This window comes from Citrus sinensis, chromosome 1 (genome assembly GCF_022201045.2).
Source record: "Citrus sinensis cultivar Valencia sweet orange chromosome 1, DVS_A1.0, whole genome shotgun sequence".
In the NCBI taxonomy this organism is placed as follows: Eukaryota; Viridiplantae; Streptophyta; class Magnoliopsida; order Sapindales; family Rutaceae; genus Citrus; species Citrus sinensis.
Window position 1 is genome coordinate 19,646,208 of NC_068556.1, and position 15,868 is coordinate 19,662,075.

The 15,868-nt window shown below is 33.7% G+C and overlaps 2 protein-coding genes across 4 annotated transcripts; both read left to right on the top strand.

The window, feature by feature from the left end:
- The first annotated feature begins 7,941 nt into the window (after positions 1-7,941).
- LOC102627796 (protein PSK SIMULATOR 3) lies at positions 7,942-10,388 on the top strand. Its single transcript, XM_006489494.4, has one exon. It carries the CDS (start codon positions 8,279-8,281, stop codon positions 10,034-10,036), a length of 1,758 nt encoding a protein of 585 aa, XP_006489557.2. The 5' UTR covers positions 7,942-8,278; the 3' UTR covers positions 10,037-10,388.
- Positions 10,389-12,463: 2,075 nt separating this feature from the next.
- LOC102627317 (bet1-like SNARE 1-2) lies at positions 12,464-15,868 on the top strand. Of its 3 annotated transcripts, none has more exons than XM_006489492.4 (6): positions 12,470-12,712; positions 13,811-13,970; positions 14,914-14,970; positions 15,050-15,109; positions 15,215-15,300; positions 15,507-15,868. In XM_006489492.4, exons 1-6 carry the CDS (start codon positions 12,699-12,701, stop codon positions 15,523-15,525), a joined length of 396 nt encoding a protein of 131 aa, XP_006489555.2. In that variant the 5' UTR covers positions 12,470-12,698; the 3' UTR covers positions 15,526-15,868. The 3 variants fall into 3 exon arrangements, with proteins under 3 accessions (XP_024948054.2, XP_006489555.2, XP_006489556.2); XM_006489493.3 differs by having other exon boundaries at positions 12,476-12,712; positions 13,814-13,970; XM_025092286.2 differs by lacking the exon at positions 15,507-15,868 and having other exon boundaries at positions 12,464-12,712; positions 15,215-15,304.

The window sequence follows — 15,868 nt, forward strand, 5'->3', positions numbered from 1 at the left end:
CCAAATCAACCCATGCCCACCCCTAGTCAAAAGTCTGATTAAAATAATATAAATTTATTTTTATTTTAAAAGTCTTCTAGGAAATAATATAAATTTATTTAATAATCTTATTTAAAATAATATAAATATTGAAGAGCTAAATTAAAATAGTCTTTTGGTGCTCTTAAGTATGCACCAATAATACTAACCGGTGTCACCTCTGTTTTCTTTTTTTAATAAGTCTTCATTGTGTTGATCAACGAAGTTGTATTAACCCTTTAATTATTAGGAAAATTATCAATTATTCACCTTAAATTTAATCTGTTATAAAAAAAATATTATTAAAGTTTGAATTTATTCAATTTTCAATTGTATTAACCATCCACAAAAAAGACTTAATTACCCTTACAAAATGACAAAATAAAAATAAGTACAAATTATAACAATAGTTATTTTGTAAGGGTAATTACGATAATAATTATTATTATCAAACTTGTCCCCTCTCCAAATTAAGCATATTTCTTTAGGGTGCGTTTGGCACACTGTATTGTATTATATTGTATTGCATTATTTTAATATTGGTGTATTGTATTATGTTGTATTGCATTAGCATTGTATTATAACAATGATGTACAATGTTTGGTACCACACTGTACTGTAATATTTTTTTGTGATTAATTTAAATTAAATATTATATTATATTATGTTATTATTTATATTATATTAATATATTTAAATTGTATTAATATTTTATGTTATTATTAATTTTAAATTAATATTATTCATATTTAAATAGTTATTATTAGTTATAATAAGTTATAATGTAAAAATATAATATAATATAATATAATAATATTGAATGATAAATTACATATTTATTAATTTATATTAATAATTATAATGTAAAAATAAAAAAAATATACAAAATTATATTAAATTAAAAGTTATATTTATTCATTATTATTAATATTATAAAGCAAAAGTCAAAAAGCAAAAACAAAAGTCAAGCGGTAGTTACAAAAGCTGAAGGGAGGGAAAAAAAAAAAAACAAGCAGCAGTTGCCGCATTAATTTCAACCTGACTCACAAAAGTCAAGCGACAGTTATAAACGCTGAAGGGAGGGAAAAAAAAAAACAAGCAGCAATTGCCGCATTAACTTAAACCCGGCTGTGAGCCGAGTTTAGCTAATGCGGCAACTCTCACTCCTTTAATGCAATGTTGTGTGTGTTGGTTTTGGTGCCACACATGAGTGTGCATTCATTTAAGGAAAATGATAAACGAGCGAAAGTAAGACTAAAGGACGACAGAAACGGCAGCGTGGGCTGCCGTTTCACAGGTTCCCTTAGTCCAATTTTTTTATTTGTGGGACTGACAATAAATAATAAAATAAAAAATAAAAAATGAAAAAAAGCAACTCAAATATCTTCATTTATCATTTTCCTTATTTGAAACATTAACCACTTATTCTCCTCCCTCCCCAACCACTCATTCTCTAGATTTGTTTAATCCCCTCCACTCGTTCTCGTTCTCAGAACTTCGTCCCCTTTGTTCTTCACACGTTCCTTACTTCGTCCCCTCCATTCTTCACGCGTGCCTTTCTCCACTCATCTCCATCACCATCCAACACTGCAGGTAGTAATAGAACTCGTCCCCAACGTCTGCTGACAATCGATCTACAACGAACATGATCGATCTACAACGGAGCTGCCACCAGCATAACAACCGAAAACAAACAAAAATCCCCTCCGTTTGAGTCATCGTTAAAGTCCCGTTTAACTCTCTCTATCTCTCATTTGTACATAATCAATATTTTATATCAAATTTTGTCAAATAATTAAAAAAAATTGTGATAGGAATAATGATAATTCTGTAAAAAAAAAATTAATTACATGATTTGTGATAATTTTTGTGTGATAAGTTGATTTGGGAAATATTGTATTTGTGATAATTTTTTGCTTTGAAATGCACTGAATTTTTTCATTTTTCCTTATGGCGGCTTTTTTGTTGTTTTTGCTGAAATCGAGCAAATGCAGGGTTGGAAATGCAGATATTGGCTGTGTGATAAACAACTAAAAGAGATGCGAGATGCAGAGAGAGAGAGAAGACATGAAACTGATTGTTAAATGCAGATATTGACTCACGTTAAATGCACAACTAAAAGAGATATGAGAGATGCAAAAAGAGAGAGGACAAGAAACTGATTGTTAAATACAAAAAAAAAAATTAAAAATGATTGTTAAATGCATATAGTGGCTCACGCGCCATGTTAAATTTATTTTTTTAAAATTAATTGTGGGCTCATGACTGAATTCACGCATGCAGGAAACTGAAGAGAGAGAGGATAGAAAACGACAGCACGTGCTGCTGTTTCTGTCTTCCTTTTATCTTCCCTTAGTCTAAATAATAGAACTCTTCATTTAATACAAAATAATACTTTTATGCAGCCTTATGCGAGCCACCAAACAAGCCCTTAGACTTGAAACAATGACCTCTTGCTTAGCTAAGCCAACTGGGGCTGACGGTGATGCACGCTTTTAATTATTTTTATTGTTATTAATCTTTGATCACGGGCTTCAATTGTATCCAAGCTGAACTGCTCAAAGTCACGACCTCAAGATGGCCCAAATTTTAGAAATTGGGTTACCGCTCGTCGATTATCCTTTTCAAGCCCCTTTTTCTATTTACATCCTATTTAATTCCTAAAATAACCCTCATTAATATTCTTCTTCAAAAAGCCCCGCGAGCGACTCTCTTCGTCTCCCATTTCAACCCCTTTCAACTTATCGATATAGCATTTTATTAACTGTTTTTCTTGCTCAATTAAACTCCAATGGGCGATTCTTTCTCTCCCATTCCATTTAAAAAAAAAATTGGCACCAAATTTAATTGTCCATTGGCATGTTCATAAATTTAGTGAAAGCTTCACAAAATTATCTTTCCTACAAAAATCAATTGTAAATACTCGGATAAGACTTATTCTAAATCAAATACTTTTTGTTTTAATTGACTTCTTTCTTGTTTGTAAACTTTGTAGATTTAAAGAGTTTGTGTTGGAGAAAGACAATGGGAGCAAAACCGCATTCGGGTTTTAATAAGAAAATTTTTAATTTTTAATACTACTTAAAATATAAAGAATAAAATTGTAAATACAAACCAATGGGGTCTTATGTGTAAGAGAAAAGGAGGGGTGCTAGTAGTGTCACCCAGAATGAAATCATCTTCCCCATTGAGAAGATTCGGTCCAAAACTATTGGTTGGGCTTCATTAACTATCCAGCCCAGCCCAAAACTAGTTCACCAGGACGTTCAACCTACAACACATAGGAAGAAATAATAGAAAAACCATATTCATCAAGAAAGAGACCTTTATCGTCTGTATATGCAAAATCTGGGACAGCAAATTTCTTTATAAACAACACTCATTGATTGATTTGATTGATTCATATATACAAAGTCATCAACAAATTGAAGACCTTTAATTAATTGGCGTCATTCGTCAGAAAAAGATAAACCAACAAAAACCCAAAGCACAAATTCACACTCACCAGTCACCACCCTCTCCACGAAAACGACTTCTCTCAAGTCTTACTATTAAAATTTATTTTGTGTGTTACAAAAGCTCCCCGTAGGCAAGTGCAAAGCAAAATTCAACACACCCATTTCGTTCTCAAAAGAAAAAGTGAGTCCAAACACAAACTTACATGCAACTACTATTCCATCAACCAATCTTTTTGTGCTTTATTTTTTATTCGCTCCTCCTTTAATTTGCATATCTTCTCCACTCAGCCAACGTGCTGCATGTATATGCATGTCTTTTTCTCATAGGTGGTGGATTTGTTAAGGGGTCCCTAGCTCATGCACGATTAATATTATATATACAAAGCCCTTAATTTGTTTTTACTATACTTGTGCGTATATATGCATAATGCATGCGAAAGATGATCTCATTTCTCATTAATAAAAGGGAAAAACGACAAAAAAAAGGGTGAAGACTAAAGAGAGACGAAAATCATGATGGTGTATGGACCATGGCATGCATGAATATTCACGTTGAAATGATGAAGATATATGCGTGACGACAAGGTTAAAAGAAAAAAAAAAAAAAGAGGTGGGCATATATTGAGATACACAAAATTATAGGCAAAAGGGAACATGGTCCTGATGAGCTTCTTAAGGCGCTAATGAGTACATTCAGTAAAGCTCCCTCGGGCCCCTCGTCCACTTCCCTTTCCAACAAAAGTCTACAAGCTACAAAGAGTGAAAAAAAAAAATGCCATCAAAGTCCAAAGATGAGCCCATCAATTGTAATGTGCATGCCATTACATAATTACATGTTAATTAATTAGATCACTGAGTGGAAGAAACGTGCTGCAAAGTTCATTGCGGTTGATTCTTCTTGTTCCCACTTGAAGGCTGAGGCTGAAGCCTCACCATGTTTCCCCAGCAAAATGAGAGTTTGTCCCACATGATTTATTGGCTGAAATTTAGATTCATGAATAATATAGCACTTTAACAAGTCAGGGGAGATACGTTAAAAACTCAAAATTTGTCCATATATGTATCTCACCGAATAAACAATTTGCTAACTTGCAGCTTGATTGATATATAATATATAACGTCCCAGCTATATAATTCATAAATTGATATTATCTTTACACAATGTGAATTTTCTTCTCAATCAACCAGTAGTACTGATCATAAGCATAAAATATTTGTTGGGTCTAATTCATTCTAAAGTACTTCTGATATGATAAATTATTGGGATCTGGGCAATTTGCTGAATTGCTGGACATCTCATAATGCATACAGAACAAAAAGCCAAACTCAAATGTCATGTGTTAGAGAAATTAAAAAGCTTGGAGATGTGTTAATTAGTTGATTTGATTTCTCTTTTTGTCATTATGTGATTGTTTTCTTCATGCCCTATGCAGAGTGAGTATCCATGTTGATGTGGCTGGTCTTTGGCTCTTAAGTAAGCAGCGACTCCTGTAAAAATAAAAAATTTTAAAAAAAAGTCATCAACAACTCCCACTTGTGTGTTAACTTTTGACAAAACTCCCTCATGATCACTTTGGTCAAATTCATTCATCTATAAAACTTCTTTTCCTTTGATTATCAAACAACAAACCCAATCCAAAGTCCTTACTAAAAACTGGTAATTTGGAAAAGATAGGTGCCTTAGCAGGCAAAGGAATAGTAGTATCAAAGGAGAGCAGATGGCACCTAAATGATTTTAGTTGCAAAGTTTCAAGCCAACTGTTGATTTTTCTAAACCACTTATAACCAAGAGGTCCTACCAGTACTAGTAACATGTCCCTCTGTTGACTCCTTTTTTCCCACTAATGATTTTGTAAGGACAATGACCACAAAGGACACAAAAATATGAGAATGATCAGTGCTCAGGATGTTGGATTACTTGACCCATAACACCAGACATCTACTTGTACTCTTTGACTTGGAAACCCCAAAATGGCAAACTTAAAGAAGATTTTGCGCAACCACACTTTGTCTGGCACTAGTAGTTGCTAGCTAGTTGATGTAATCATGTACTTGGAATCCTCAGTTTTATTTACTAAATATTTAATTGATGCAATTTTCTAATTTTTAGTATCATAATATTCTAAGTATGTGAGGTGGATTACAGTTCAAGTCAAAGTTGGTTTTGTAGATTTTATTTTGTTGATCCAAAAGAAATTCTAGGTCAAACACGCTTCATAACTAGAGCACTCATTATCCTTCCTACTTTCTTGGTTACGACTATTCGGATTAAATGGGGATATCAATTCCTTTTTTTGGAAAAAAAATCATTTTTACAATAAATAATGATAATTATAATGAAGCCACCTAGCAGAAAGGACTGTTTTTTTAAATCAGCCTCAAATCAAGAGAAGCTCATATCTAGAACTTAAGGTTTGGGTTCCTTTAAAAGAATTAACAAGTTCAAATAATGAGAATTTAGCTAGAAATACAAAGAGTAATGTTATACATCTCAAATAATATAATATTTATTCATTGATTGATGAGATAATCTAATAAATTTACTTAAAACTTATGAAAAATTATCATCCACTTAGGCTCTGTTTTCAAATAGAACTTATTTAAGTAGATCTTTTATAATTAGAGTTTTTACCACAAAAAATTTAGTTGTTTTGATTGTTAATGAGAATTTTTATTAAAAATTATAAAATTACTTTAATAAGTAAATTATTTAAAGTTATGTTATGAATAAATGAAATAAGATTATGAAATAAAGAAATAATATTTTAGATATTTTAAAAAAAAATTCAACATCTACTCTCAAAAGCCTAAAATTTAAAGTTTTGTTAATAGATGCAAAATAGTTTATTTAATCTTTAAAAACTCTAGTAAAAAAACAATTAAACAACAACAACAAATTTAACAAGACCTTATAGAATTATAGAAGCATTTATAGGTATTAGACAATTCATATCAAACAGATAATTAATCAATATGATATATCACATGATACATTATTTAAAATGAAATTTATAATTAATTTTTGAGATGTTTATCAATTACTCTAATGATAAGATTTTGACCGAGCTATAAATACGATTATATTTAATGATTTATTTATGATCATTTGAAAAACAAAGAATTCCTCTTTTTGTATCCCATAGGGATCACCTTGACAAATTGAGTATGAAAACCAGAAAATCAATTCAAAAGCCAATGAAGAAAAAATTATGTATGGTCACAAGCCTATGATTAAACATGTCTCTCAGTTGTATGTGTGGTCACAAGCCTATGATTAAACATGCCTCTCAGTTTTTCTTAATTGATCATATCCTCTACTTCATTCGCAAACAAAGCTAGTGTTTGGCTTTGGACGCAAATGATAAATCTATTAAATTTCATCATCTTTAATTTTAATCAAAATATTATAGTCGAAATTATATATACAACCAAACAAAACGTCAAGACGTTCGTTGGCCTAATTTATAAATTGTGAAACAGGTCCGATTCGAAAATAAATGAAATATCTTAGGACATAATAACTTATCCTCTTGTGAGATTTTAATATCACAAAACAAATTGTTTTGATGACACATAACTAAAATTTATGCAGCATGGAGGATCAAAATCTTAGTTCTAATTCCCACAAACTTTTTGAACAGAAGAAAGTCTGTGGTGGGACTCGTGCACTGCATCATTTGTCCACCGATTAAGTAAAATCTTATCACATATACTTTCATTTTCAAATCGACCAATTATCAATTATAACTATGATAATTAGAGAGAGAATATGCGACATGCGTCAAAATTTTATTAGATGTTATTGTCTTATCTAAATTTTTTAGAAAAAAAATTAAATGAGCTCATATTATTTTAAATGAAAAATCTTAGATGATGTTGGTGTTGGGGGACTTAGCATAAGATATTTAAATATCCAACTTAAAAAATTAGTCTATTGAATTGAGTGACTTATTCTCTTTATAAACTTAAGTATTTTTCTTTTACTAGTTAATATAAGACATAACTCAACAATTCTTCCTTCGGACGAAACCACTGTTAGACCTTGGTCTTTTCGTCCGACACACCTGAGTTGTTCCACCACCACATTTCAACTATTAGGGTTTAGCTCTGATACCACACAGCTAAGTTGTTCCACTATCATATTTTAGCTACTAGGGTTTAGCTCTGATACTATTTGTTAAAAGAATTTAGTATAAAATTTATAAGTATCCAACCTAAAAAACTAACATATTTGATGGAGTGACATATTCTCTTTATAAACCTAAATATCTTCCATTTACTAGTTAATGTAGAACACAACTCAACAGTTGACACGTTATAGTTACGATAATTTTAAATACAGTAATTAGTGTATACATTGGCACTGATAATAGAACCTAAAATGCGTATAGTCGCATGACTATAATATCTCAAAGATGCCGTATTCTACAGCTTTGGTCAACGAAAATCAATGAAATCTGAATATTTCTCAGGCTGCGAGGTAAGGACTAAAAAAAATGGTAGAACTTTAAACCAATCCATTACACTTAAACAGGAAAAATAAAAATAAGTCAGCATACTTTAATTATTTAACATCATATTATTGAATGGTAGCAGCAGCCGATAGCAGAACAGAACACAGGAGTTAAAAACACCCGAACCCTCGAACATGTTTGTCAAAAACACAAACACAATGAGAGGCTCTCTGTTCCAACTCTGCAGCTGCTCTCTTTGATTCCTCCCCCCACACTTTGCCCCAACTTTCTCCAACACAACAACGAAAGAGCAAGCCAACTACAAAATCCGAGATCTCCCGGGCAGAAATGGTGGCTGAACCTTGGATACTCAAAATGGGGAACCAAGTAAGTAACAATCTTAAACACGCTCTTCTCCTTGAACCATCTTCTAAGAGAAACAAAAACCCAGAACCCAAACGCTGCATTGGGATTCTTTCTTTCGAAGTCGCTAATACAATGTCCAAAACCATTCATTTACATAAATCTTTAACCGATTCTGAAATCTCTAAGCTCAAAGATGAGATCCTGAACTCGGAAGGGATTAAGTTGTTGGTTTCTGATGACCAAAGTTACTTGCTTCAGCTTGTTTTAGCTGAAAAGCTAGATGATTTGAACCGGGTCGGGAATGTTGTGTCTAGGCTAGGGAAGAAATGTAGTGAACCGGCTTTACGAGGATTTGAACACGTCTATAATGATGTTGTTAGTGGGGTTATTGATGTTAAGGAGCTGGGGTTTTTGGTTAAGGATATGGATAGTATGGTGAGGAAAATGGAGAGGTTTGTTAATGCCACGTCGAATTTGTATACTGAAATGGAGGTTTTGAATGAATTGGAACAGACTTCGAAGAAGTTTCAGCAGAATCAGCATGAGGAGAGTCGAAGGGCGTTTGAGCAGAAGCTGATTTGGCAGAAGCAAGATGTCAGGCATCTTAAGGAAATTTCCCTTTGGAACCAGACTTATGATAAGGTTGTAGAGTTGTTAGCTAGGACTGTGTGTACGATTTATGCAAAAATTTGTGTGGCTTTTGGGGACTCTGCTTTGAGGAGGGACAATCCTGAGGCACATTCTTCTGTCTTGTTGAAGGATGACTGCAGGCAAGTTTCGGGTCATGTCCAAACAGTTTCAGGTCCTTTTAAACGGGTTCAGAGTAAGGGTAGTAGTAATGGGTATCATTCGGGGTCGATAGAGAGGGGCAGGATGAAGAAAAGGGAGGCAAGTTTGAAGCCTAGGCTTGATTCGAGGAGAGGGGAGGCAGCAATGTTTAGGGTGGAAGATTTTAATTTTCCATGTGGAACTAGTCCCGGAAGGCTTTTCATGGAGTGTCTTAGCTTGAGTAGTTCAGTTTCGAAGTTTGATTCTGATGATGAGATTGATAGGGAGGAAGGGAGTAGCCAAATTTCAGGTTGTTGCAGTGTCGGGAATGGTGGTTATAAGAGAGACCACCCAAGCTATTCTGGTTATTTTAGCCGAACCCAATCCTTGGGTGGTGAGATGAATAGTGCACAATTTGGTCCCAAAAGTAGGTTGACGGGATATGCTTCTCCTTCCACTGTGGGAGGCTCTGCCCTAGCCTTGCATTATGCTAATGTCATAATTGTCATAGAGAAGCTGCTACGTTACCCTCATTTGGTTGGTGAGGAAGCTAGGGAGGATTTGTATCAGATGCTGCCAGCGAGCTTGAGACTGTCTCTGAAGACCAATCTCAAATCATATGTCAAGAATCTGGCGATATATGATGCTCCACTTGCCCATGATTGGAAAGAGACCCTTGATGGGATACTGAAATGGCTTGCCCCAATGGCACATAATATGATCAGGTGGCAGAGCGAGCGTAATTTTGAGCAACAGCAAATAGTTACAAGGACAAATGTTCTTCTGCTGCAAACATTATATTTTGCTGATAGGGAAAAAACTGAAGCAGCCATCTGTGAGCTACTTGTTGGATTGAATTATATATGTCGCTACGAACATCAGCAAAATGCATTGTTGGATTGTGCAAGCAGTTTTGATATTGAGGACTGCATGGAGTGGCAGTTACAATATGGAGCTTCATATATCAATTGATTTCATTGTTGGATTTTTATACTCGAAAGGATTGTAGAGCATCTTGCTTTACTCCTGATAGTTGTAGGAAGGCACAGATGATCACTCAACAAAATGTGAATATCTTGGAGATTGGAATCAAGTAATGTAATTTAGGCCCAAGGTATGAGTTGTTTGACTTGTAAATTACATAATTTCAGTTATGAATGAAAAAAAAAAAGGTATGATTCTTCTCTGTAGAATGTGTGTATATTTTATCCACAGTTTAAGATTTTTCATTTGCAAAATTGTGTTTTTGTTTTTTGGAATTATTGCTTTGACACTAGAAATTTGTCCGTTGATAATACAGTGACCAACAATTCCTTTCTTTTCTTGCCTTACTGATTATCCATTCATTGATTCACTGCTGGTGCTTTGTTCTTTTTTATTGAATTACACACTAAACTGATGTTTTTGTAAGTAATATTCTGTATCCAATATGTTGTGGCTCCAATAGACATGTTTTTAATTTTCCTCTGGTATTAGAGTTCGAAATCTAAGCTGGATCTTAGAAGGAAATGACTAATGAAAAGTAGCAATATTGATTCATGATATAGTCATAACCAGAAATTATCTCTTGTTAGACATGTGCGCGGGAGAAGGCATTCATATTAGGTCCAAAGTTGTGCTTCATATTGGATTGTATGTCAAAACACGGAATGAGGTTGGCATTTATATTGTCTTGTACAATCCTGGGAAGTGCATTTCTGAATATATTATCTCCTTTATCACGTAGACACACACATTAATTCAATTGGACTCTTGAGTTGTTTCCCATTTGTATATTTCTACCTTCTTGTTTGAACTGAAAATATGATGCCCTTTATGAAGCATCTTGTTTCCCATTCATATATTTCTAGATTCTCGAGTTCTTTTGGCTGCAGTATTTCATTCTGGCTCTGGGTATGTGTTTGGAAGAATGAATTGGAAAGTATATCATAATTCATGAACTCAGCATTGCTCATCTTATTTGGTATAGTTTGTGAAGGTTATTGTGTATTCCTCTAAAATGTTCTCGTCCCAACAAAATCATTGGCGTTTGTGTTAACGGATTTGCAAACAAATGCCATCAAGAGAGAGTTCTATTTAATCATATAAGTCCACATGAAGCATCGGTAATTCGGTATTGAGTGAACATCCCTCTATCTTGTTTAGTCAGAGGCTGAGTTCTGTATCTGATCAAATTTCGGGTCTCATTCGGATGCCACTTTGGCCATTTACATTTGAGAACATGTACGTGATGAATGTTTGCATAATCAATTGCTATTCAAGATCCTAAATTATGCATTTTGGTTTGTGGCTCGAGGTGCAAATAAAGTTGTACTAGCACTATCTTAACAATGATTTTGGTCTTTGAAAAAGCCAGAAACAAAAGTTAAGTTTGTCCATCAAAAGGTTGAAGATTCAAGTCTTCCCTGGAACAATAAAAATTATAAAAATGAAGGGTAACAGCAAAATCCAACTACACAAGCAGGTGCCATAATGTGGTGAAGAGTAGAGAGCATTGAGTGTATCAGTATTGCTATTTATTAGGGGTAGGTCAACTGGTCCTCATGAAGCATGTGTTCATAATTAATAATCATATGTCTTCCAGGTCCAGTCTTTTACTTTACACACAATGAATCAAATCTACCAATTTTATGCTTTAATTAGGGATCTCTTTTCGGTAAATTGACAAAAAACTTTCATTTGGGTAGCTTTTATCTCCTCCTTGTTTGTAGATTGCTAGAGATGGAAAATTAGAGCCTGATATTACATTAACAAATTCATTAATATTTACAATTAAAAAAAAATTATTAGATTCCTACCTTAACCCTATGCGAGATCTACTTCTAAATGTAAAAATAAATTAACGTAAAACCTAAAATTTAGAAAGCCTTCTTATTGCTAGACTTGGCCTTAATAATTGATTAAGTTGGGTTATTGAAAAAGAAAACAGTAAACTTCAGATGACTCAGGGGCTTAGTGGTAGTGGCTCAGGGCTGTCACCTGAATTCAAATACTATAGGAGATAACCGAGTGAATGTAGTTTTTTCTTTACAAAATATAGTCTCAGTAGTAGTCTAATTTAAAAATATTAAATATCTAGATAATGTTTCATAAAATTTAATAAATTTCATGTAAATTAGTATTAATAATAATTTAATTTATAAATATTAGTGAATGTAAAATTTTAAATTATGCTTATAAAATTAAATATAAATTAATCACAGTAATAATAGTACGGTGGTAATATCAGTATCAAAAAGTAGAAAATAATAATAATAATTTGTCTGTTAAGGTCTAAAAAACAATGGGCTGTGATTTTGGCCCAATAGGCCACCGACACATACACCTTTGGATTCAATCCAATCACCAGCTGTTACTGTTACTGATAACTGTAGCTCTCTCTAATAACAATTTTGTTCTTTAACCTTTTTCGACTAAGTTTTTCAAATTTTCGTAGCGAAAACAAAAACATTTTTAAATAATCCGAATATTTTAAACAAGCAACTTTCTTTTTATTCGTTCTAAAAATTTCTCCTTCCACTCCGCTGCATTTTCTCAGCATCCAAACAACTGATTGATCACTGATGGATCATCAACTTGCGTGATCGTAGAAACAGAGACGAACGCGCGCAGGAGCTGCCGGTTATCGTAAATCATGAGTTACAGAAGGTTCATTAACAGCAGTCGACTTTCATTTTATAATTTCAATTTTTCATTTTATTTAATCTGATCTTTTAAATATTCTTATCTGTATCTCGCTGATTCATTACCACATTTAACATCTCGTGGTTCATTCATTATGAAGTCCTTTTTGTATTGGTTTCTAGGGTTTTGAGTTCAAACAAGCGTTTATCGATTAATTATTTAGAGTTTCTGTATGGTTGCTTAGTTGAATGTTAATGCCAGTTATTTTTGCTGTGATGCTCCTGGAATGTTAATGCTCTGTGTTTGCTCAAACAGATTCAACAATTGTATTTGAACTCTAGTTTAAATTAGCTAATTTGTCGCATAGAACCAAGCATGCGCGAATTCACATGTTGATTCAATTCGAAGCTTGAGCAGTTTGCTTTGTGTTATGATTTAATTGATAGATAGGATGGAATAGTTTCAGAATTATGACATGAGATCTCTTGGCCTTGGTCAAGCAGGCTGTTAAACTATGCATATGCTTAATATAGTGCAAAAGCATCTAATTATAGTTTTTAAACTTTAGTAGGCGATAACTTGTATTTTGAGATATATTGGTTGTTGGAGGTGGCTAAACACGGATTGTGTAAAATCGACCAATAGACTTATAAATAAGACTGTCCTAAATATATGCATGACTGGTCTTCGCTTCATTCTCACCATGGAGATCAGTGAAGCTGATATTAGCCCCCCCGTGTGTCTCTTGTTTCCTTTTCAGTTAGCGATAAAAATGATGATTGATATACTATTTGCTTCTGGTAATTTTCTAATCGGAAGTAAAAATATTAATGTGTTTGGTGTTTAAAAGAAGTTTTATACTTCCCCTTGTGACCATGTAAAGCTGATGTTGCTGGTCTAAGTGCTGGCCTCGAACTGTTTCTCTAAGGCATTAGCAGAAGTGGTTTAGGGGTGGGATGAGCTTGAGGCAGGTCTAAGGCTCAAAGTCTATCAAATCAAAATAACCATGTTTCCTCAGCCTTCTTTTCCTCTTATTTTCCAGAATCTTTCTTAACTTCTGTAGTCTTGCGTTAACACGAGTAGTTTTATCAGATTTTCAATTGTGTCATGATCATTTTTAAGCAGGGAGCACCGTGCTTCTAAAGGGGCTCTCTTTGATGAGTATGACGGCCTTGAGGAAGGTGGTCTTAAGGCCTCATCCTCATATTCCAGTGGAATCGATGAGCATGACAATGATAAAGCAATCGACGGTCTGAAAGAAAGAGCAGTTTTTCTGAAGAGAGTAAGTTTCACCCTTGGTACTTTGCTTTACCATTGAATTACAGAGATGTGATTTACCTATAAAATATCTATTGAAACAGCCTTTATAAGCACTTAAGTTGTTCTGTAGTGGTATCATACAGGCAAATCTAATCAATATATTGGAAATCTAGACAATGTTAATAATGTTTGAACCATGATGTTGTGAGCTTTTAAGACTCAAATAAGTAAAATTTCAATAAAATTTAATTACAGCAATTTCTAATTGGTGATGGCAGTTCACAATATTTTGGAAATCCCATAGCATTATGCATCATAAGTAGCATGGCCTATCCTTGACAAAGTCACTGGCCATATTTGAGGTCATTTATTGTGTCATGGCAGAACGTCTTTTGGCAGCTCGCTTTCCAAGGTTTGAAGTGTATCAGGGTCATGGAGCTTCTGTCATCTTTGTTAGAATGATTTATAGTCGTACACAGCTTGTTTTCTGGTTCAGTAACACTCAAGCTTGAAAATTTCTGGAACTATCACGGTGATGTATGAATTACTGAGTGAGGATTTAACAAAGGATCTTGGAAGTTCCCAACTTGTTGTAAAAGGTGGCCTTAAAACACATGTTTTGTGTTCCTTAATAAGTAATAACACTAAGCATCTGCACGCTGTTTGCATGTCAACCTTATTCATACCCTAAGCACTTTGTCACAGGCACCAGCCATACACATAAGCCAAACTGATCAGTGATCAGGTTCATCAAAGTTGTCTTTGGTGTATATATAAATATATATAAATGTGCGTGCACTCTCATATGGGATGCCACAGCTATCCCTTGGCTTTGGGGCATAAATTGGTCAAGAATGGGTATCTTCCTTATGGAAGAACAGAAAAGAAGGGCATAACCTTAAATTTATAAGAAAATTTGCATTTTCTTTTTAAAGATTCTTAATATGTATTTCACTTGTTATCAGTTAACAGGCGACATACACGAGGAGGTAGAAAGTCATAATCGTTTGCTTGATCGAATGGTATGTTGCAGCTGTTCAACCTTCACATTTATTTAAGTTGAGATTTTTGTAGTTTTGAGTGGACTCTGTTGTGAAATAGGGCAACAGTATGGATGCATCAAGGGGTATCATGTCAGGAACCATGGATCGCTTTAAGATGGTATCCCAACTACATCTGCTATTCTAATTTTCATGTATGCTTGTCTCCATTTATTTCTGAAGCTGTTGGGAATTGGCTGATTACTGAAAATTGTTTCCCGTATAGGTGTTCGAGAAGAAATCTAACCGGAGAATATGTACTCTAGTGGGATCTTTTGTGGTTTCCTTCTTCGTTCTCTACTATCTCATTAGGTAAGTCATCTAATCGTGATAGCCATTATCAATAAATGATTATGTTTGAACAAAGCACTTGCGTTAACGTGAAATCCATTGAGTTTTGATGCTTGAATGGCTCAATTGATCTGCAGGATCATACACATTCTTGTTTATGTGAAAGGAAGATTTAAACAAAAAAAAAAAAAATTGGTATTGTAATGCTGATAGATCTCTCTTTTCAGGGTCCTCATGCGTGGTTGAAGTAGAACATTAAATCTTGCCTGTGCAAGTCTGCAATTTGGGTATGGGAATTGGTTCACGTACAATTGTGCAGCTTGTAATCTTCATCGCTAAATCCTTTTTTCCTTATCTTTTTGAAAATACGATTAAAAAAAAGCTCGGGGCTTTATGGAGAAAATTGGTTTATGAATATGCTAAACTGAATTGTCCATGAAAGAGGGCGGCCGTCATACTTTCATTACATGGGAATGTTAATAGACAGAGCTATCTAGGGACGTTTAGGAGTATATGCCTCTCACATTCATTGATTATATTTTTTTATTTTTTGAAAAAAAAATTATAGAAATTTTATTGTCTCTTGAAA